Source organism: Drosophila arizonae, chromosome 4 (genome assembly GCF_054131065.1).
Source record: "Drosophila arizonae isolate 15081-1271.41 chromosome 4, UAZ_ARI_1.0, whole genome shotgun sequence".
Taxonomy (NCBI): domain Eukaryota; kingdom Metazoa; phylum Arthropoda; class Insecta; order Diptera; family Drosophilidae; genus Drosophila; species Drosophila arizonae.
The window spans coordinates 18,179,265-18,202,257 of record NC_142924.1 but is presented as its reverse complement, the minus strand read 5'-3'; the positions used below and the strand labels follow the sequence as shown (position 1 = coordinate 18,202,257).

Below are 22,993 nucleotides of genomic sequence, written 5' to 3'. Positions count from 1 at the left end.
TGAAACCCATATATACATATGTATTACTTTTCTATACACATCTCTCTTTCATTCTCTCTGTATTTAATTATTTTGCCTTAGGATATTTATTTATTTTTAAGCCCCAAGCCCATTGAAAATTACATTTTATATGTTTTATTTATTTTATTTTTAATTTTGCTTTATTAGTATTATTACTATTATTACTATTACTATTATTATTATTATATTTTTTTTATTATTAAAAGAAAAAAAAAAACACAATATACAAATATCTCCTTTTATTATCTCTCTAAATATTATTATTATTTTATTGTAAATATTATTATTATTTTTTTTAACTATTTATTTTAAACACAATATGTAAATATTTCCTTTAATGTGCCTATACGTTTAAACCTGTAACCTTCCTTTATGTACAAAAATTATAGGAGCAATGCTTTAAACCAGAAAAAAACCATACAGACCATACAAACCAAACGCAGCTTAAGATTCTTTTAAACATACTGTTTTATTATTATTATTATTTTTTTTTTTTGTATTTATACTTGTCAGACTTTACCAAATTTGATTTATTTTCGCATATTATATTATTATAACCTGAACCCATTGACAATGGGAAATCAGGATATAATGGTTATGTTTTGGTCTTTGTTTGGAGCAGCATTGTTACACGAGTCTACAATAAATTTCAAATCAGAAATGTCGTGAGTTTTTCACTTACGCTTGGCTTTATAGCACACAAAAACTGAAACTTCAGTATGAAGAATGCACAGCGGAAATGTTGAAAGTGTTGCAGAAGCTCTAAGGAAATCAACATTTGATTGCTACAATATTTATCAAGCAAAGAAACTTTCACATTGCATACGCTGATGATGATGAACAGAAGAGCAATCAGAGCGAGCAATTATGGCTTGCAAACTAATTAAAAATAAGAGTTTGCTGAAATGAATTTGGCATCTCAAAAACAAACAAAAATAGCATTCCGAAGGATTTAACGCTTGTTTTTTTTTTTATTTTTTTTTTATTTTTGCAAGTTGATAATGAAACAACGCACACTGCATTGCTGCTAGATGAGTTGTTCGTCAATGGTGCGATAAATATCATGTCAGAAAAAAAATTTAATTTCAAGGTTATCAAAATTTAAAAAACAGACACCCTTAGAAATAATAAAAAAGTATACTATAAAATTAATATATTTAATAATTTATATCAATAATTCGTAAAAAGTATATTTCTTTGCATACTTTTGGTATTTAACAAATTCAAATATTAAATATATATGTACGCATTTTTTCAAAATTTATTTTCATTTATTTATAAATTTAAAAACTTTTATCTTCATACTTTTTTTTTTTATAATTATAGATTAATTTTAAATTGATTTATTTATGCATATTTATGAATTTATTTATATAAATTTATTTATTAATTAGGTATTGAATCTGCATATTACAATTAATGCATATTTATGAATTTATTTATATAAATTTGCTGTGACAAAAATATTTTGTGCATATCTTAAAGTTTCTATAACTTCTATATACAAGAAATATAATTAACCAGCAATACACGCATTTCATTTTGTCAAAATACTTATGCCGTCGACTGTATATACATTATATATAGTCACATAATCAGTTTAGTTAGTTTACGATTTGTCTGTAATCAGAAAAACCGACTAGCTTAAAAGACTTGTACTTGTAATAATGTACAATATTAATTGCAGTTCACATAATAAAAACGCGTAAGACCAGTTAAGTGCGCCCATGTTATTATTTGCCTAGAGATTGCAATCGGTGCTTTTGAACAATGGAGTTAATAGCTAAAAGAATGTTAAACAATTGCCAAATGAATGAACCGTTAAGTGTGTGTCTGATATCAATGAGGTGAGACAGAGAGTGAGAAAGCTGCCTTATCGCTAGAGGAAGAATGGAAATTAACGCTTTCAACAAGTTGTGAGTGTCGGCATTTTGCGAATATTGAGCATGGCTCCAAGTTGAAGAAGTTTTTTTTTTTTTTTTTCCAACAATGATAGTTGTTGTTGATAAGAGACTTTAGGATCCCGCAACAAGTGCGTAATTACACACGCGATGAATGCAGCGGGCCCAAGCGCCTCTGATAACAGAGCGAAGAGAACTAATCAAGAGGTAAATACGTTTATTGGTATTATCAAGACGATTGACTACTGATTTGATATACTATATGGGCAATACAAATACAATTTGTTGCCCAAATTTTTGCTTTCCACTTCCATAAATGCCACTGAGCCAGCTCGAACGGCAATTAGTTGCGCTCGATGTTCAGGCGAGGAGAAATGTGCAAATTCAAGAAAGAAATTGGTAAATAGCAAATGGATTTAAATACATTCATTCATTCATTCCGTGATTTACCTACACACAGTCTCAATCGGCTTGCTCTTGCTGATTGGAGCTCATAGCTCGCTGGCGCAATGGGCGAATATTTGCTCCGATGCGGAGGATGGAACGCGTCTGGCCTTGCCCTTGGATTGTGCTCGATTTGCGGTGTGCGAAGATCGTGAAGTTGCGCAGATTCGCCGCTGTCCACGTGGCCTGCACTTCAACTCGGAGCTGGGTGAATGCGATTTCCAGTGGCGTGCCGTTTGTACGGGTCTCTTGCCGTTCGGTAAGGCGGTCGCCGACGAGGATTGTGTGTGCACCTGTTGTGCCGAGCAGTGTCCCGATGAGCCCAGTGTTCCGGAGCAGACTACGCCCTGTCAGCCGGTGGAGAGTACCACGAAGCCCACCGGCCCCACCAGCAGCCCGGATATAGGTGTGACAGAGACAGTGCCCGATGAGACGACGTCTGAGGGGGAGACTACCTACAATACGGAGCCCGCTCCTGGTCCCAGTCCAACCGATAGTCCGGTGGCACCACCAGGCGGTGGTGGTGACGTGCCCGCCTTCTGCGTCGACAAGCGTCCGGATTGTGTAAATCAGCCGGACGGAGCTTTGCTGCAGCTGCCTGGCGTCTGCACGAAGTTCATTCAATGCAATCACGGCTGCAGCACGGAGCAGATCTGTCCCAGCGGCCTCTACTTCGATCCCATTGAAGGCATCTGCAATTATCCGTGGGACGTGGACTGCAAGCCAGTGAGCACAGACGACAATGATGGTGAGGTGGTGGGTCCATCGGGCACCACTTGCAGTGATCAGGGCATTTGCGCCGGCCAACGGGATGGTAAGATGTTTGCTGATCCGGATACCAATGGCTACTTCGTTTGCCAGTGCCAGTGTCCCATTGCCATGCCCTGCGATGCGAATACCAAATTCAATGAGGCGGCTCAGGTCTGTGACTGGGATAATGTACCAAATACGGATGGCGGTAGTGACGGCGGTAGCGGTGGTAGCGGTGGTAGCGGCGGCGGTAGTGGCAGCAGCGCTGTCATATGTCCCGATGGTCTGATCTACAATGCCACTTCCGATCAGTGCGATTATGCGCCGGACTATGTGCCAGATGTCGTCTGCCCAAACACCGAGACTATTTGCCAGAACCAGCCGGAGGGCGAACTCTTCCCCATTAACGGTGTTTGCAACAAGTTCTACAAATGTAATTTCAACTGTGCCATAGAGCAGATCTGTCCCAATAATTTGCTCTATGATGCCAAGACCAAGATCTGTGACTATCCCCAAAATGTTAAATGTGAATGGCCGTATTCGCCACCAACTGGCCCGGAAGCCGGACCCTCAGGCATTTCCTGTGAAAGCAACGGCCGCTGCCTGGGACAGCGCGAAGGCACCTATTTCCCATCCCTGACCAGCTGCAGCGGCTACGTCGTCTGCCAGTGCGAGTGCGAAGTGCCCATGGAGTGTTCGCCAGGTCTCTACTGGGACACCAAATTGTCCACTTGCAATTATCCTGACAAAGCCGGCTGCTCTCTTTAATTAAATGAAAAATAAATTAACAATAATAAATGATAAATAAAAATAAAATAATAAAATTCCTTTCAATCTACTCAACATGTTTGAGTTTGAAGTAGGAGGCCGCTCGAGCTCTTGAGCTGAGCGGCGTAGATTTAGCTCTGCTCGCCTCTCTTCCTATATTACTCAATTTACAGAGCTAATACACATGCCCCGACTGTTCAGGCAAGGCTCTCGAGCTTCAACGGCGTTTGAGTAGGTTCGATCTCCTATATAAGGCTCATTTTTTGAAGCGCTTGATCAGTGGTAGAGGCGATCTCCACTCGGACAGTCGCAGTGTATTGTAGTGGATTGACTGGTAAGTGCTTCAACTTATTATCTTAAATAATTTATAATAATTTATTTTTAAATATTGTACTTATTTTATTTAAATATTTGTTTAATTATATATGTATATTTATATATATAAATATTAATAATGATAATAATACTGATACTGAAAATATGAATTGCAGTTCAAATGGGCACTACCGACTGCAGAATACTCATCCATTATCAAAACGCTGCCAGCTGCGAAACATTGCAAATTGTTGATTATCAATATACATATGTATTACTCTGTGTGCTCTAGCTGTACTTCGTAGCAGTGTTCCATCCGTCCGGGTCCACATTTTCTGCCGCAGAGCATTTCCCGATCTCTTTATTGTTACCAATTCAATTATATAATTGCTTAAATTCAGCCAAGCTCGAAGCTTATAATAATAATATTAATGTGACTAATATACTTCAAAATAATCAATATGAAGATAAGTAATTAATTATAACTATCATAAGTTTTCAGTTGATATGCGCATTTTTTTGTATTTACGATTAGACTTTAATATATTTGTCCTCTTATAGCTCCAGCTGTGATTCTTTAGTCAGACAACAGCAAGTCAAACATTTACGAATAGATTACTTCAGGCAATACTAAGAAATTATAAAAAGTTTAATTGGATTTTCCAAAGGTCATAACAGTTATTAACAAAGATTTAGATAAGATAAGAGTTTTATTGCTTGGCCACTAGAGATTTTCAATCAACGTATTAGCTTTTAACTACATATGATTATGATTAAGCTCTTTGTGTTTACTTGCTCAATGATTTGAAAGGGGTAAAAAGGGGCTTGCCGGGTAGTAATAAAGTTCAATATAAACCATAAATTGCTTACCGATGTTACTGGAAATTTTTAGCAATTAGCTAAGCAATTAATTAAAATAATCGGAGGAGTCTTGTAAGACCCTAGATATTGTCAGTCGTGTAATATATTATCAGACTCCATTATCTGACGGGAAAAAAATATCATTATTTTGATAGGCGAATAATATAAAAGGTGAGAGAAACAGGCAGGTGTTTAGTAAACACTCGTGCTTCAAGCTAATTACAGTTGAAAATGTACTTCGAACGTTTACAGCATCAGCAATACGGTATACATATGAATTGTGAAGGAGCAGAAAGCTTTTGGAGATTTTAAGGATTTGAATTTATCATATAGTGTTCCTTGTGGGCATTCTATTATGGCACTCAATTGCATCGCTAGCCAGAAACTGTTGCATAGAGGGCGAAACCCAGGAGGATCCGAACGATGGTCTCAGCTACTATGTCTGCTGCGGTGGAACTTTAGTTCATAAGACTTGTGAAACTGGTAGCTATTGGAATTCCACTATGCAATCATGTAAATCTGATGCGGCTGAATGTAGGGAGAACGATATTCAAGCCGATCCCCAAAACTGTGCGGCCTATTTTCTCTGTGTGATGGGACAGTTCGTGAGTCAGAAATGTGCCCATGGCACTTACTTTGATACATCAATCAAGGCTTGTGTAGGAGATACCAAAGGTTATTGCACAACCACATTTTAAAGGGTGTCGAATTGAAATTGGAAAAGAAATTCATGTTCGTCTTACAGCAATAAAATAAAAGCTACAATAAAAAAAAAATGCTTGATTAATTGGAAAACCTTTAAAGAATTTAAGGAATTCCAATCAAATTTACATAATTTCGAGTACTCCTCAAATAAAACAATTGGGCAAATGGAAAAATAGTGTGAGATTAGTTTTAGTTTTTAATGATTTTAAGCCCTCCTTAATAAACTGACTTTATTTATTTTCCTGGTTTCTCGCCCTAGAGTATGCTATACTCTCTACTATTGTGTATTGAGTGTTTAGGTCAATGAGATATATATCTCGTTATCTTGATTCATCAATTCCTACTTTCTTTTAAACATTTTTAGAAGTTTGATAAGCAATCTTTGTTGTGTTGTGTTGTGTTCGAATATATGCTCGATATGATCAGTAGCACTGGTTTCCCTTTTATCTGCTGGTAGCTGCATCCGTTTTTGAGCAGAAGCATTTAATTATTTTAATTGCGGAAAAATATAAAAGCTGAGACATGGACCAGAAAAAGTCAGTCGACGAATTCTCTACCAAGGTAATAGTCGTTCAATAAGCAAAGTGCGAAAATGGCTAACCGAAGAAACTTAAATTTCGGTAAGATAACAAAATTCATTCTCTCCTATAATATCAATATTATACTTGATTCATCTATCCACTTGCAGCGTATCTCCTCTTCGTTGCTATGGCCTTAGTCTTGGGAGCCGTGGCCGATGATGATTGCTGCGAAGTCGGCGATACCAAGCCGGACGAAAACGATTGCACTCAATACTACGGCTGCTGTACGGGAAAGTTCGTTCTTAAGTCCTGCCCAAGCGGACAATACTGGAATAGAGATACCAAACAATGTGAAGACGACAATGGCCAATGCGTTACTGTAGCTCCCTGCACATGTACAGATGGAGATGTCAAGGCAGATGATTCAGACTGCACCAAATATCTGGTCTGCAAGAACGGAGAATATGTCTCCGCTTCCTGCAACTCTGGTGACTACTGGAACGCGGCTAGCAAACAGTGTGAGCAGGATAATGGTCAGTGCGTTACTCAGGCTTCATGCACAAATGGAGATACCCAGGCAGATGCTTCGGACTGCACCAAATATCTGGTCTGTCAGAACGGACAATATGTCTCCGCTTCCTGCAACTCTGGTGACTACTGGAACGCGGCTAGCAAACAGTGTGAGCAGGATAATGGTCAGTGCGTTACTCAGGCTTCATGCACAAATGGAGATACCCAGGCAGATGCTTCGGACTGCACCAAATATCTGGTCTGTCAGAACGGACAATATGTCTCCGCTTCCTGCAACTCTGGTGACTACTGGAACGCGGCTAGCAAACAGTGTGAGCAGGATAATGGTCAGTGCGTTACTCAGGCTTCATGCACAAATGGAGATACCCAGGCAGATGCTTCGGACTGCACCAAATATCTGGTCTGTCAGAACGGACAATATGTCTCCGCTTCCTGCAACTCTGGTGACTACTGGAACACGGCTAGCAAACAGTGTGAGCAGGATAATGGTCAGTGCGTTTCAGTAGGCTGTAAAGATGGCGTTCTTAAGCCAGATGAATCTAACTGTGCTGGTTTCTACGAGTGTGTGGATAATAAGTTTGTCCAGAGAAAATGCCCTGCTCAAACCTATTTCGATAATTCGCTGGGTGCTTGCGTTATTGATGAGAACGGTGTTTGTATTCCCAAGGTCTGCGATGCCGAATGCTGTGATATGCCTAACAATTGGATTGGACCCGTCGATAAGAACTGCTCGGCATTCATTCAATGTCTATATGGCAATGTGATCCAGCAGAACTGTCCCAACAATCTGCAGTTCAACAATATTACCAAGGAATGCGACTATCCCGATGTTGTCCAATGCGATGATGGCAGCCCACCGCCAAGTGGACCCACAGCCGGCCCCTCCGGCACCTACTGTGAGAGCAAGGGTCGTTGTCTTGGAAAACGCGATGGCACCATGTTAGTCGATGACAAGAATAAATGCAGCGGTGGCTATATTGTATGCCAGTGTGAGTGTGAGGTTGCCTTCACCTGTAGCGCCGGCTTGGTTTTCAACCAGCAGGTTCTCGCGTGTGACTGGCCAGATAATTCTGACTGCTAAACTTCTTAATAAACATATTTAAAGCAGCATTCCCAGACATCCATTCTGAGTTTTCAAAAATATATTTGGTCAGCTATGAAAATGGTTTAAGATCCAGAAACTGTATAATATGATGAATAGAATTTTGAAAAGATTTATGATCTGAAAATGAAAGTTTACATGGTATTATGTATTTAGTTTATCTAGTATTCGTTCCGGTGTAGATTATAAATTTATTCCTTTACTTACAATGGCGACTGTCGATGGTAATATATATTGAAAATGTAAAGCAGTGAAATGATTTATGATCACAAATACAGATGGGGGATGCTGGAATACCAAGATGGGCATTCCACAAAAGAATTATTACGATTTTCGATTTGTGATCGAGTGTAAAATAAGTAATATAAATCGTGAAATTTAACAAATGTCCTTCTTGAGGTCGGCTTAAATTAATTAAATTGGTCTCTTTGAAACGACCAAGTCGTAAAACAAGTCTCGGATATTAATATATTGCATCAGATATAAGAACATATATATTTAGAAAGATAAGATTTATACTTTTTTCAGCTTTCGCTTATTTAATTGCTTTCGGTTAATTTTCTTAGTGGCCTTTTTATCGATATTGCACTGTGCGACCTTTGGGTAGTCGCAGCGTTTGGCTTGGGCATTGAAATGCAATCCTTGCGGACAATCCATAACTAAGAACATCATGTTGCTGCAGAGCAAGAATTTATTGCAATCGTCTTTATGCGGCACCAGAGCATCTTGCTTCTCATCGGAGCAGAAGCCGGCCGTGATGGCGGGACTTGGCTGGGGCTCTTCCGGAATTATCGAGCACTTGGCCAGCGAGGCCTTCATGCAGATCTTGCGAGTGGAGCTAAATTGCTGTCGACCTGGGCAGTGACGTAGCTGAGGTTTTTTCGATTTACAAACATAGTATTCAGTGCAGGATCCTGTTTTGGGCAGAGCTACGCCATTCCGTTTGCCTGAACATATATCCAGATAGGGTTCCTTTGACGGTTTGGCTGGTCGCTTCACTGGCTTCATAATAATCGGTGGCTCTTCAACTTCATCACTATCCTGATCAAATTGATCTTCTTCGGAAGAGTCCATGTCCGATTCATCTTCGTCATCAGCTGATATTTCGTAGGGACAAATTACATTGTCCGCATCGTCGCAATGCAAGGTGAGAGGATTGAATCGACTATCCTCATCACAGGATCCAGCTATAGCTTGGCCATCATTACAAATATAGTATCCCCGACATTTGCCAAACATGGGCATTAGAATGCCATTTTTTCCCTGGCAAATCGATGATTTCAATCCGGAATCATCCTGTAAGAGGGAGAATCATATAATATATATTGCGGAGTCGTTTTGCTTTGAATCTATTCTACTTTTAACTGGGCGCCAGATATTTGATTGATAATCACAATTATCCAAAATGTCACTAGAAATTTCATGACTCCTGTCATGATCAAATTCCCATATAAACTGTATGAACTCGCCATCGAGTCGGGTTTTATATAGACGGAATGATGAATGACTATGTAGTGCCAATATGTAAATTGAACAGTGCGATAATATTATCGGCACCGTTTCCCATGTAATTGATACGCAAACTTTCTTGCATATCAGTAGTACCCAGAATTGATTAAATCGCTAAAAATGTAAAAACTTGTTTCCAAATGATAAACAGTCTAGCGCCCAACTCATGTGTAATATTAATTATATAATGCAAATATTGAATAGGGTAAGGAATATATTTTTGAATTGGGAATATTGAATTTTATTTATACAAATTAAAAAAAAAAAATAAATAAATTAATTTTGACAGCTTGATGTTTAACTAATTTTGACCTTGAAAATAAAGAAATCATTCGCCCCAACTGTATTTGCTGCTTTCATAATGACTGATAAAAATCGATTTTAACGAAACTCCTAAGACTATGCTGAACATATTCTGATAACAGTCAGAAAGTATAATAAAAACTAAATAAATAGCGCCTAAAACGATACTAGAAATGCGCATTAAATAAATATTTATACCATCAAATTAATTGCTTTTAGTTTTGAGATCATATCGACATCATAGACCTGGTTAGTTGTGAGGCCAAACTATCTCTAAATGATCTTAGTAAATATTTTTTTGTTATATTCATGTTGTTCAGTGAATCATAACTATTTAGCAAATATATTGACTAAAATATAGAAAACATGTGCTTCATTCAGTTTCTGCCCTTGACCAAATATATATATATATATATATATTTTTTTTTTTAATGATACTATTAAATGAAATTCTTCTTAAATCTTATCCGTGCGTAATTCATTATCACTGAAGTGGCTTATATCTCTTCATGAGTAATGGCTGTTTATCAGTTTCCTTAGGAGCTATATTGTCAAAAAAATGGATTTTTCAAATAATATTAGTCAGTTGCTTTCAAGCCGTGGAACTAAAAACAATATTTTTTAAAGAAATAAATTCGGAAAATATACAATAGGAAGTGTGTGAATAGAAAACCCAAAGTGCCAAAAATAAAATTTATAAAAATATAATTAATTATTATTTAAATAAAATTAAAATGAAAGGTAAATAAATTGATAAGCAATTATAGAAATTTATGTGCGCAGATGAATTGCATTTAAATTTCTTTACTATAAGAACTATTTAATGAATAAATTTGCTTATTTTGCCTTTAGCCAATTTAATAAGTTATCAAGTGTAAAAAATATAATTTTAATTCATTTTACAGCACGTTTTTTTTTTTTTTTTTTTTTTTTTTTTTTTTTTAAATTTTTTTATATTTGTACATCTAATCTGTTAATGCATTTCTATTTTAAGTATTACTTGATAAAATATCATTTAACATTTCTGAAAACCTGCAAAGGTCTTCGGTTAATAATCATTATTAAATGTTATGATATAATGAAATCAACTATGTGCACGTAATTTCAGACGCTTGACTAGAAGATACTACACATAAAAGTTTTTACTATAATAGAATTATAAATTGAAGAATACAATATAATTATGCATACAACATTTATCTACAACTATTCATATGAATATCTGTAAGTCTAGACTGTGTCATTTATTGATACCTTTAGTTAATAAATGTTATATGGCAAAGGTCTAGTGACCTTCACAAACAGGGTATTGCAAATGCAAAGAGAGAACACAAATAATGATAAAGATCTCGATATCAATATTTGATAAGGATGGAGCCTGGAATCTACTTTGCTAATGAGGCAGAAGTGCGAAAAAGTTTATTTTTGGCAAAATTGTTAGTATTGCAACACGTATAAAAGAGTATGTGGACAAAGAGTTACTCTCAGTACTGTCTAGGCTCTGGAAATACTTGAGACTCCAGCAACAACCTACTACCTAACCACCATGCGTAACTTTTATGGTAAGCCGCCGGAAAGCAGAACTTCCAAATGGTTGAGCTAACTCACTTTTGGAAATTTGCAGCTTTAACTTTACTGCTCATAGCAGTATCTGCAAGCACCATACTTGGCGCCAGCGTGGATAATCGACAGTATGGCCAGAAATTCTGTAAGGGAAAGCCAAATGGCCTGAGAGCTCTCGTGCCCGGCAGCTGTTCCAAATTTATTGAGTGTTATCGAGGAGAGTATAAGGAGTACACTTGCCCCAAGTTCTTCGACATTACAGCGGGAATTTGCGTACTGAAGAATCCAGGCTGTGTTGAAACTGTTGAGGAAAATCGTCAAGCGGCTACAGTTAGGGATACGCAGAGTCCTTGCCAGACAACAACACCTCCAATCGTTACCACTCGCCCACCGTGCTCTGAAAACAATAAGCCAACAACAACTCCTTCAATTGTTACACCGACCCCGCCGTGCACCGGTGACAAGACAACACCAACACCCACTACAACAACTACGACCACGAAAACAACTACACCAAAAACAACAACTACTACTACAACTCCATGTACAACAACTACCACAACAACGACCACGACAACAACTACGACGACAACAACCACGACAACAACTACGACAACAACAACCACGACAACAACTACGACAACAACAACCACGACAACAACTATTAGTACAACTACAACCACTCCATGCACCATTACGACTACAACAACGACAACGACAACTACAACCACAACTACAACAACAACGACAACCACAACCACAACCACAACGACAACAACAACTACAACTCCATGTACAACGACTACAACAACGACAACAACCACGACAACAACAACCACGACAACAACTACGACAACAACAACCACGACAACAACTACTACTACAACCACAACCACTCCATGCACCACTACGACTACAACAACGACAACGACAACGACAACGACAACTACAACCACAACTACAACAACAACGACAACCACAACGACAACTACAACCACAACTACAACAACAACGACAACCACAACCACAACGACAACAACAACTACAACTCCATGCACAACGACTAAAACAACGACAACCACCACGACAACAACTACGACAACAACTACTACTACAACAACAACAACAACGACAACTACAACAACAACCACCACTCCATGCACAACAACAACCACGACGACAACAACAACAACGACAACAACAACAACTACGACAACAACAACAACGACGACAACCACTACATGCACCACGACTACTACGACAACGACAACAACTACGACGACCACAACGACGACCACAACGACGACCACAACAACGACCACAACAACAACCACCACTCCATGCACCACGACTACTACGACAACGACAACGACAACGACAACGACAACGACAACGACAACGACAACGACAACGACAACAACCACGACAACAACTACGACAACAACTACGACAACAACTACGACGACCACAACAACAACCACCACTCCATGCACCACGACTACTACGACAACAACCACGACAACAACTACCACAACAACTACCACGACTACTACGACAACGACAACAACTACGACAACAACTACGACGACCACAACAACAACCACCACTCCATGCACCACGACTACTACGACAACAACCACGACAACAACTACCACAACAACTACCACGACTACTACGACAACGACAACAACTACGACGACCACAACAACAACCACCACTCCATGCACCACGACTACTACGACAACAACCACGACAACAACTACCACAACAACTACCACGACTACTACGACAACGACAACAACTACGACGACCACAACAACAACCACCACTCCATGCACCACGACTACTACTACGACAACGACAACAACCACGACAACAACTACGACAACAACTACAACCTGTACCACGACAACAACTACGACGACCACAACAACAACCACCACTCCATGCACCACGACTACTACTACGACAACGACAACAACCACGACAACAACCACGACAACAACTACGACAACAACTACAACCTGTACCACGACAACCACCACCACGACAACTACCACAACTACAACCTGTACCACGACAACCACCACAACTACAACCTGTACCACGACAACCACCACCACTACAACCTGTACCACGACAACCACCACAACTACAACCTGTACCACGACAACCACCACCACGACAACTTGCACCACGACAACAACAAAAACAACAACTTGCACCACAACAACAACAAAAACGACAACTTGCACCACGACAACAACAAAAACAACAACTTGTACCACCACCACCTGCCCCGCGCCTACAACGGTGACTACTCCGTGCAGCACAACGACAACAGCTTGTGCTCCAATCATAACAACACCGTGCCCAGGCTCAAAAGCAAATAAAGGCATTTCAGCACTGAATGCTAAGCACCCGGTTCGTGCCCGTCCCAACCGTCGTCCTTTGAAGGAAGTGGTTCAGGCTTTGCTTGGCCTCTCATCCGTCGAAAATGGAATTCAAATCAACTGTATTGGCAAGCCTGATGGTTTCCTCATGGCCTCTCCTAAGCGCTGCAACGACTACTACATCTGCCGCCACCAGCAAGCCCTGAAGGTCAGCTGCGGTGACAGATACTTCAATGGCCAGAAGGGAATTTGTGATCTACCTGAGAATACTGGATGTGTTCAGCACTAGATGAACCCAAAATATAGCAACGAGGAACTCTTAAACGATGGATCCTCACTATAAACTGAAAACTATACTTGAAATGTTATTTTGAAAATAAATTATGCAACTGCCTAAAAAAGGCAACCGAATATTATATAGTATTTCGAATTTAGTATCAACATAACAAAGTTTCTTTTTATTTTCTAGTTTCTCATGATATTCTTTTTGCTTTACTCTTTTCAGCTTATAACTGGAGCTGGAGATTTTTTTTCATATCGCTGGCGGTTGCTGTTCAATGTGCTTCAACTAGAAATATTCGAGTCAAAAAACAAACCCCAAATGTTGAAGCAGATTTTTGCAAATATCTGCCTGATGGCTTTTATGAGTATCCATACGACTGTGCTGCGTACATTTCATGTATCGACTCGAAAGCGTGTCTCCAATACTGCTCTAGTGGGAAGCTATTCAACAAAGATCTACAGATTTGTGACACGCCCGATTCTGTTGATTGTAGCGCAAAGCCAATCCCTGACCCGGAATGCCTGAATGTTCCCAACGGAAGTGTGTTTCCTGTGATAGACCAATGCAATGCGTTCATGATTTGCATTGAACACCAAGCTGTACTGCAGACATGTCCCGATCATTATCTTTTCAATCCTGTTATACTTGTATGCGATGATCCCAATGAGGTTGTCTGCTATAGTGATCAGACTACTACTACACCACTGACAACCACACAAAATCCAAAAACAACGACCGAAGCATTTACGAAATGTGTGGGAGAAAAGTCTGGTACTACCTTCCCATATATTGAGGACTGCCAACAGTATATTTTGTGCCTCGGCGACGATCAATATTACAAAGCGAGTTGTCCAGTTAATGCCTGGTACGATCCAAAGACTGGCGATTGTGGACGTGATGTGTCGAAGACAGCTTGCCAGGAAGTTGAAACAACAACCACCGTAGCAACAACTACAACGCAAAGTCCACAAGATCGCTGTGTTGATCAGGAGCTTGGTGTCTCATATCCAATAGTCACTGACTGTACCAAGTATCTGTTGTGTTTGGGTGACGGAGAGTCTGTAATTGTTGACTGTATATATAATGCTTGGTTCGATCCTGCGACGGGCAATTGTGAGCAGAACGTATCGCCCACAGCGTGCCAGGAGAGTGTTATCACTACAACCACTACAGCACCACAGACAACTGCAGGGACAACAACCACAGCGCCGAATACTGCAGGGACAACAACCACACTGAAGCCGTCGACAACAACCGATCAGCCAGATCCTAAGATTTGTGCCGGAGTACCAAAGGGACAATATGTTAACTATCCAGATAATTGCGGCAAATATATAATTTGTGTAGAGCCCGTGCCTATAGCATTCCACTGCATTCAAGGATATTTCTTCAGTGCAGCACTGCAGCAGTGTGTAGATTGGGCTCAAAGTGATTGCGAATCCATTGGCACCACAATGATGCCACTCCCACCGACGCCTGCTCCTGACATCTGCATAAATGGTAAAGGAAATACACTTCCATTCATAGAAAATTGTCAGTGGTTTATTCGTTGCATAAGTGATAAAGTCTATATGATGGGCGTTTGCGGCATCGGCGAGTATTACGATCCCATCAGTGGTGAATGTGGTGGCACTGTAGCGCCCGACGCCTGTCTCCAGAGTTACGACCCAACTGCAGCAACAACAACAACAACAACAACAACCGCTTTGCCGACAACTACAACAATGACTACGACAGTTTCAACAACAACAACGACACCAACACCACAGCCCGATCCTTTTGATCCTTGTGCGGGCGTCGAGGAGGGTGTCCTGGTGCCCTATCCCAATGACTGCACCAAATTCCTTCAGTGTTATTCGCCCAATCCACTGATCTTCAATTGTGCTGAGGGTCAAGAGTTTAGTCCTTCACTCAAGCGCTGCATGGCTCCCTGGTATGCCAACTGCACCATGACTGCAACAACTGTCAAACCTCTGACTTCTACTACCAAATTACCTGTGACAACAACAACAACAACAGAGTCCAATCAATCGCCAAATGACATCTGTGAAGGTAAACCTGAAGGCTCACTAGTGCCATATCCGCACAATTGCTCCAAATATATTGTATGCCAAGAGCCCATTGCTGTGGGCTACGACTGTCCAGATGAACTGGAGTTTAATGTAGTTGTCATGAGCTGCACGGACGCACAACTGGCTAATTGCATTGCATAAGCATGGAAACCGTTCTAACTGGAATTCTAATCAAATGAGTAAAACTACGAAAATGAAGGCCAGGCTTTGAATATTCATGTCGAAGTTATACTTTATGAATATGACTATTGATGGAAGTTAAAATAGTCGGTTGTCAATTTTAAAATTCGGTAATGGTTGGACTCCTCTGATTGGGAATTCAAATTAACGACAAGGCTATTCGTGTTTAACGATATTAAAAAAAAAAAAATTAAATGCGTACTTAGTTATAAAAAAAAAATTAATGATAATAAACATATCAACAATTTAAAAAAGTTTGCAATTTATTTACCTTTCAATTAATTTCTTTGCGTATGAAGTAAGCGTTTTTTATTATTATTATTACAAATTAATATTTGATTATATAATCCTTGTCAATATTTATGAATTCATCATATCATGTGTATTCAAACTTCTTTGGAGAAGTATGAGAGCTCGTTGGGCTGGCAATCGATTTGGGATGAGCCACAAGATTGGGTGCTGCGGTTCCAGTACAAGCCGATGGCACAAGTAAGGACCGAGGCTGTTGGACCACATTGAATGAACTTGTGACAATCTCCGGGATATGGAAGATATGTCAGTTGGCCAGCAGCAGCAATGCATAGACTTTGCGGATCAATGGGTGCACTGGGCTCTGGTTGAATTGTTGGCTTGATTACGGCTGGCGGAGTTGCTGCGGTCGGCTCAAATGGTATCTGGGTGTTAAGAGGCGGTACTGGCCGGCATCCGGCAATTTGTGGCGGCTCGCAGCGTTTATGTTGATCATTCCAGTCATAGTTGTTCGGGCAGCTTAGCAGACGCGTCTCAAAGTATAGTCCACAATCGCCGGGATAGGCGCTGTACTGCGTGTGCTCCGGATACGGTATATTGTCGCAATTGGCGTACTGCCTGTAGTCACAACGATACGTCAGCTGGCTCCAGTAGAGATTTTCGGGACACTGATGTGCATAGGCCCGACCATTTACACAGGCGTAGTACTTGCGGCAGTCGTTGGGATAGGCAAACATAACACTGTGATTGGGATCATCATAGGCAGGACACTTACTCGTCTCGATGGGCGGTTCGAGTGAGATAGGCTGTAGATGCGATTATTAAAGACTTGATGTCGAATCGTTTCGATTACACTTACCAAACCAATGCCCACATTACCAAAGTTTCCCGTTGCTAAGGTAACGCCAAGCAGGCAAATGAAGACCGCAAATTTCATTGTCTCGAAAGAAAGGATTGACCAATATCGTATGATCGATGATATCGTATCAGCTGAGCCTAGTAGCAAGTACTGAATGATCTTAATGCTTAGCTCTGCCTTTTTATACAAATTCTTATTAAGCCCTATCTTCATTATTTCTCCTGTCAATGGCTGATTAAGCTCATTTAGTTAGCTTTAAGATAAAAATAAATTCCTCAGTCAAGTGTTATTAAAATATATATTTTCCTTTTAAATTCATCTTCACATATTTCCAGTTAAATCAAAGCCACTTAACCGGTCAAGCTCTGGCTATGTACATAATTTATTTAATCTATATTTTATCTAGATATTATTATTGATTTTAGCGTTATGAGCGTTTCACGCAATTGACCTTCTAGTATACTGTATATAAAGCCGTGTAATAGAGCTGCAAAGTTCTCATTTCTCATTTTCCATCAGAGAAAGTAAGAAGTAAGTAAATGTGTTTTATTTAATTTTTAAGTCAGTTGATAAAATTTATTTTCCTAGTGCTTAAAATTTGGATTTTCTGTGCTTTCGCTCTCGTGAGTAGCTTCAGCGCAGCAGAACAATTCACTGGCATCCGGACAGATGGCATAACCTATAAGCCCTATCCAGGTGACTGCAATCGCTATTACCAGACACGAGCACTGACCTGTCCGACCAAATCCTACTGGAATGCCCAATTGCAACGCTGTGACACCAATGAGCTGAGCAATTGCTCGAAATTTTCAAGCCAACCCGAGGAAGACTTCAATGGGTTGTGTAAGGATAAGCTAGGCACATTTATACCCTATCCCGGAGACTGCACGCGTTTCATACAGTGCGACTATTTGCCATTTGTGAAGAGCTGCCCGCGCTACTTGTACTGGAACTCCCAGCTGCTGACCTGTGACAAAATATGTGTTTAGCCAAGAGTAACTAAACTAAAATGCCGACAGATAAATAAACCATGCGAAATTGATAGTATAGATTGATTATTTTATTAGAATACTGCCTTAGCAGAGGCCGTACTTGCAATTGGAACTTAAGCTATCGAATCCATAGCCATCTGCGCATTTTCCCTCGTAGACTTGATTCAATACGCAAATGTAGAATCGCGAACAGTCATTGTGAGCGAAATAGGCATTGGCATTGGCTGGGTCTGTGCAGTCTGGCTTGCTGTAGGCTCCACAGCTATTCTTGACGTCCTTTTCGCAGGATGCGGTGAGCGCATTGTAGGCCTCGCCATAGGCGCAGCTGCGTTTCACCAGCTTCTTGCTGGCACAACCATAAAATTCATTGCAGTTTTCGGCTGCGTAGCTGTTGAGGTTGGACGCGCACAGTTTCTCAGGGGCCGCGCACTTGGCCAGGGCTGGCGAAATGCAATCCTGCTCGGAGCGCGAGAAGTGCTTGCCCTGTGGACAGCTAACATAGACGGGCTCCATGTGCGCTAGGCAGATCCAGAAGTGGCCGCAATCGACAGACGGTATACGCTCCGATGTACCCAATTTCTCGCATATCTCCTTGGCAATGTCCTCGTCTACGGGCTTGGGCGCCGTGCAAGCAGCAACGCTGCAGACCTTGTCGATGGGATCGAAACACTTCTGCACCTGATCTTCCTTGTCACAGGTACGCACTTCGGCCGAATCATAGGCGCATACAATGAATTTCTCATTGGTATCCGGATGTGGTATTAGATCATATTGAATGCCCTTGCAATGCTGCAAATGGATTAATTTACTGAAATAAATTTTATACTAACCATTCAAGCCATTCGCTTACATCTTTCAGACTTTGAGCTCTGACTGCAGCAGCAAACAACAGGACGACAACTGTAAGAATTTTAGATGAAATATTTCCTTTTGAGTATTCGATTTCAACACTTACTAAAAGATCTCATATTGACTTTCTTCACACCAAAATTTGGTCTGTCTTCGTAGGCTGTAGTCTGTTGACTTTTATACCCTAGAGGTACAAGACAAATCATCTTTTAATTACAATTTTTGTTCTCTGGAATATTGATAATTGCTTTGTTGTGATATGGTATAAATCTGTGTTATGTACTTTGTTCCTTGCCTCGCTAACCGTTTGGTGCTTCCCATAATCTAGCTTGAGTGTTTTTGTTTTTATTTGTCAGAGTTTTACTAAAAATCAGAGAAAATATCAGATTGTTTTCTATATAATGATTATTGAAATATAGAATTTATTGTTTTTAAAGAATGTTAAACTAGTAATATGGATTTATTAGAATATCTCTACCTTTAAACTGATTGATAATTAAAATTTGATATCGGACATATAGACTTATAGACATGTATACATATAGACATATAGACTTATAAACATATAGACATATATACACATACTAATATACACATAAAAATATATCTTCATTATTGATACGCTTCTCTGGCTGCACGCGTTATTTATTTGTTGACAATACTTTTATACCCACTCTTATCTACACCAATGTGAAGCTCATTGTTATCTCCAAGTTGTTGCATTGTACTGTTTTTCATGGTAAGAGGTCTGTGATAGTCTTTACAGTCATTGTATTATATCTATTACAGCTCTGATATCAAACCAATGATTATAAATTGATATAACTTCAATCTATTTATTATTTTCAATAGCTGTTAACATTCTTGGCGAATGATTCACTTTTTCATATCAATTAATAATAATGAAAAAAAAAAAGAAAAATTAAATTAATTTAATAAAATTTAGGATATTTCTAAATTTCACATTCATAGTCACATCTTCGAAGTGGCTGATTCCAAAGGAGATTAGCTGGACATGTCATCTGTATTGGACTATTGTGAACGCACTGAATGTACCGAGTGCAATCTGATTCCACAGGCAGAAAGTCAATACCGTCTTCACATTGGTATTCCGGTAACTCGTTATTGCAACCTGCTGAGTTCCAATTGCAGGTGCTCCATCTGGGATCCCAGTAGAGACCGTCTGGACATGATTTCAAGATGCCCACTCCATGTAGACACATGTAGTAATCAGTGCACTCAGGCGCTGGCAGGAATGCGACTCCCTCATCACATACAACTATTGGTTCGACAGTGGTTTCTAGTTCCTCTGTTGTGGACGTAGGTGGGTCAGTTGTTTCTTCAGTTACTTCAGTTTCTTCTGTTACATGAGTTTCTTCTGTTACATTAGTTTCTTCTGTGACATTAGTTTCTTCTGTTACATTAGTTTCTTCTGTTACTTCACTTTCTTCAGTTGCTTCTGTTACTTCAGTTTCTTCTGTAGAAATCTCAATATATGTTGGAGAGCTCTCTGCATTTTCTGTTATTTCCGACTCTGGTGATGTTCCAATTATGGAAAAGTCATCAATGGGTTGAGCAGATATAATCATAACTCGGATAAGTAGTATTCCAATAATTGCTGCAAGTTAATAGTTATTGAGAAATTAAAATTAAAATTTCTATTTATTTTTTTTTTTTTCATCTTCTGTATTCCATATGGATGAGAATATTGAGTCGATCAAACTAACCTTTCATTTTGTATTATTTGCTGCTGTCTGTGCTTCGTTCGTTAAGCTTCGACTAAACTTTTGTTGAATTATTCGACTTTATATATGCTCAATAATCGATCGATTTGCACATCATTTAGAGCCTTCAATAAAGGCAACTTGATAAGCGAACTTAGTAATTGTTTAACGGTGTAACTACATTAATTAGTTAACAGGAGAAGATTAATGTGAGTGTTTTAGTAATTTATTTCATACATTTCATAACATTTAGGGTATGACTAAAGCGATAAGCCTTTAGCTTTTTGATATTAGAAATCAGATTGTTAGAGCCAGTGCACAAAATATGTTTATAAATATGAAATCAAAAAATTTAAATACTATTAATTTTATAACGACTTTTTCTCATTTCAAACAAAAAATTCCACTACCAATTCGAAGAAATAGTAGTAGATATTACCTTGTAAGGTAAATCCATTATGTTGCATACTTTCAGGCATGCAGTTATTTATTTTGCAAGTTTACACATAACACTAATTATCAAACCATTTAGTTCCTAATTAAATTGAATACAAATGTAAGATTATAATTCAGTCATCAATTTTTCAGAATTCCTCACCTTTGTTTACTCTCTTCGATTGATAATGTTGACAATTTCTGATTGAATATGTAGGTTTATGCAAATCAACAAATTGAGATAAGATAACTGCATAAGTGCATTGTAATGCTCTAATTAAACATTGATAGGGCAATAATACATATAGTTGCATTTCCCAGTGATATAAATATCAAGTGCATCGTCTGCAGCTGCTCTAGTATTGCTAAACACTTGGTTTTAGAACAAAATGAAAGGTAAGTTCTCTAAATTGTTGAACTTTCGTATTCGATAGACATCAAAGGACATTTGTAACCATTTCAGTGGCCTTCAGTGTATTAATATTATTGCAGTTGGTGCTACTGCTAAAAACACTTAACGCTGCAAGCTGTTTCAAAACAGTTACGACAACAATTGCACCGCCTTGCGTAACCTCGAGCCCCTCTCAATCGACGTCAACGGACAATGAGTCAACTGAGAAGACAACCAGTGTGTCTCCCACACGTTCGACACAGACCCCTTCTGAGACCACACCAAATCGGGATCCTGGCACCACATCTGAGTCGCCCCCAAATCCTACCAGGGATCCCAATGCTTCAACACAAGAAACGCCCACAGGGCTGCCACAGACAACGACGGAGGTAACACCCACTGCAAATCCTAATAGTTCTACTGAGCCTCCACCAAATCCAACGGGAGTTACCCCTACTGCAGACCCAAATATTTCAACACAAGAAACGCCAACTGAGCCGCCACCAAATCCAACGGGCGTAACTCCCACTGTAGATCCAAATAGCTCAACACAAGAGACGTCTTCGGAGTCTCCACCAAGTCCTACAGACTTAACACCCACTGCAGATCCCAATAGTTCCAGTCAAGGAACATCTATAGAGCCGCCAACAAATCCAACAGGCGTAACACCCACTGCAGATCCCAATAGCTCCAGTCAAGGAACATCAGCAACAACTCCATCGGGTATTACCACTTCGGAAAATCTACCTACTTCAACACAAGGAACAACCGGTCAGACAACTGATAGCAGAACAAGCGAGGAGCCAATAACGACAACCGCATCGAATGAATCCACAGGCACAACCATTTCTGTACCAACAACAACCATAGGTGGCATAGATATCGATGCAATGTGTAGAAACCATCCGGGGGTCGAGCTGCTGCCATATCCCTATAACTGTCACAAGTTTGTCCATTGCGATGGTGACCTTGGCTATATAAAAGACTGTCCATCCAATCTCTATTGGGACTCTAGGACAAAGACTTGTGAAGCTGCTTGCGCTTGAATATGAATATATATATAGTAAATCATATATGTATATATGCAAAGAATTATAGAGCTTAAAGCTTTAATTTTTTAGCAATAATGTTTTTATAATTTTTGGGTGCACATGTATTCTCATTGCACTTCATTCATAACCAATTAAGAATCGGCAAATTTATATTTGGGGTGTGGCTGAGCAGACTCTATGACATTCGGTTTGCTGTCTTCCTGGAATTCATGCACAAAGT

General features: G+C 39.5%; 11 protein-coding genes across 11 annotated transcripts; 7 read left to right on the top strand and 4 right to left on the bottom strand.

Annotated features, from left to right (window-relative positions):
- Nucleotides 1-2,162: 2,162 nt before the first annotated feature.
- Nucleotides 2,163-3,940, top strand: LOC108612376 (uncharacterized). Its single transcript, XM_018005254.2, has 2 exons — nucleotides 2,163-2,321; nucleotides 2,383-3,940. The coding sequence occupies exons 1-2, from the start codon at nucleotides 2,279-2,281 to the stop codon at nucleotides 3,882-3,884; spliced, it is 1,545 nt and encodes a 514-aa protein (XP_017860743.2). The 5' UTR covers nucleotides 2,163-2,278; the 3' UTR covers nucleotides 3,885-3,940.
- A 1,301-nt stretch (nucleotides 3,941-5,241) lies between these two features.
- Nucleotides 5,242-5,836, top strand: LOC149269341 (uncharacterized). The gene is made up of 2 exons (XM_089468956.1): nucleotides 5,242-5,325; nucleotides 5,394-5,836. Exons 1-2 carry the CDS (start codon nucleotides 5,292-5,294, stop codon nucleotides 5,756-5,758), a joined length of 399 nt encoding a protein of 132 aa, XP_089325082.1. The 5' UTR covers nucleotides 5,242-5,291; the 3' UTR covers nucleotides 5,759-5,836.
- Nucleotides 5,837-6,268: 432 nt separating this feature from the next.
- LOC149269340 (peritrophin-48) lies at nucleotides 6,269-7,935 on the top strand. Its single transcript, XM_089468953.1, has 2 exons — nucleotides 6,269-6,385; nucleotides 6,454-7,935. The coding sequence occupies exons 1-2, from the start codon at nucleotides 6,358-6,360 to the stop codon at nucleotides 7,896-7,898; spliced, it is 1,473 nt and encodes a 490-aa protein (XP_089325079.1). The 5' UTR covers nucleotides 6,269-6,357; the 3' UTR covers nucleotides 7,899-7,935.
- Nucleotides 7,936-8,373: 438 nt separating this feature from the next.
- Nucleotides 8,374-9,425, bottom strand: obst-G (obstructor-G). The gene is made up of 2 exons (XM_018005253.2): nucleotides 9,278-9,425; nucleotides 8,374-9,215 (listed from the first exon to the last, which is right to left on the bottom strand). The coding sequence occupies exons 1-2, from the start codon at nucleotides 9,389-9,391 to the stop codon at nucleotides 8,433-8,435; spliced, it is 897 nt and encodes a 298-aa protein (XP_017860742.2). The 5' UTR covers nucleotides 9,392-9,425; the 3' UTR covers nucleotides 8,374-8,432.
- Nucleotides 9,426-10,323: 898 nt separating this feature from the next.
- On the top strand, nucleotides 10,324-16,477 carry LOC108612374 (uncharacterized). Its single transcript, XM_089468952.1, has 2 exons — nucleotides 10,324-10,472; nucleotides 14,193-16,477. Exons 1-2 carry the CDS (start codon nucleotides 10,466-10,468, stop codon nucleotides 16,181-16,183), a joined length of 1,998 nt encoding a protein of 665 aa, XP_089325078.1. The 5' UTR covers nucleotides 10,324-10,465; the 3' UTR covers nucleotides 16,184-16,477.
- Muc96D (Mucin 96D) lies at nucleotides 11,162-14,098 on the top strand. Its single transcript, XM_089468951.1, has 2 exons — nucleotides 11,162-11,293; nucleotides 11,356-14,098. The coding sequence occupies exons 1-2, from the start codon at nucleotides 11,278-11,280 to the stop codon at nucleotides 13,974-13,976; spliced, it is 2,637 nt and encodes an 878-aa protein (XP_089325077.1). The 5' UTR covers nucleotides 11,162-11,277; the 3' UTR covers nucleotides 13,977-14,098.
- On the bottom strand, nucleotides 16,461-17,543 carry LOC108614192 (uncharacterized). The gene is made up of 2 exons (XM_018008183.2): nucleotides 17,331-17,543; nucleotides 16,461-17,277 (listed from the first exon to the last, which is right to left on the bottom strand). The coding sequence occupies exons 1-2, from the start codon at nucleotides 17,541-17,543 to the stop codon at nucleotides 16,609-16,611; spliced, it is 882 nt and encodes a 293-aa protein (XP_017863672.2). The 3' UTR covers nucleotides 16,461-16,608.
- A 217-nt stretch (nucleotides 17,544-17,760) lies between these two features.
- Nucleotides 17,761-18,379, top strand: LOC108612373 (uncharacterized). Its single transcript, XM_089468955.1, has 2 exons — nucleotides 17,761-17,861; nucleotides 17,919-18,379. Coding segments are annotated over exons 1-2 (402 nt in total). The 5' UTR covers nucleotides 17,761-17,860; the 3' UTR covers nucleotides 18,320-18,379.
- Nucleotides 18,369-19,424, bottom strand: LOC108614190 (uncharacterized). The gene is made up of 3 exons (XM_018008180.2): nucleotides 19,278-19,424; nucleotides 19,173-19,222; nucleotides 18,369-19,111 (listed from the first exon to the last, which is right to left on the bottom strand). The coding sequence occupies exons 1-3, from the start codon at nucleotides 19,375-19,377 to the stop codon at nucleotides 18,407-18,409; spliced, it is 855 nt and encodes a 284-aa protein (XP_017863669.2). The 5' UTR covers nucleotides 19,378-19,424; the 3' UTR covers nucleotides 18,369-18,406.
- A 569-nt stretch (nucleotides 19,425-19,993) lies between these two features.
- LOC108612372 (uncharacterized) lies at nucleotides 19,994-20,970 on the bottom strand. The gene is made up of 2 exons (XM_018005249.2): nucleotides 20,899-20,970; nucleotides 19,994-20,789 (listed from the first exon to the last, which is right to left on the bottom strand). The coding sequence occupies exons 1-2, from the start codon at nucleotides 20,903-20,905 to the stop codon at nucleotides 20,125-20,127; spliced, it is 672 nt and encodes a 223-aa protein (XP_017860738.2). The 5' UTR covers nucleotides 20,906-20,970; the 3' UTR covers nucleotides 19,994-20,124.
- A 653-nt stretch (nucleotides 20,971-21,623) lies between these two features.
- On the top strand, nucleotides 21,624-22,848 carry LOC108614189 (uncharacterized). The gene is made up of 2 exons (XM_018008179.2): nucleotides 21,624-21,726; nucleotides 21,794-22,848. Exons 1-2 carry the CDS (start codon nucleotides 21,720-21,722, stop codon nucleotides 22,765-22,767), a joined length of 981 nt encoding a protein of 326 aa, XP_017863668.1. The 5' UTR covers nucleotides 21,624-21,719; the 3' UTR covers nucleotides 22,768-22,848.
- The last annotated feature ends 145 nt before the right edge of the window (nucleotides 22,849-22,993 follow it).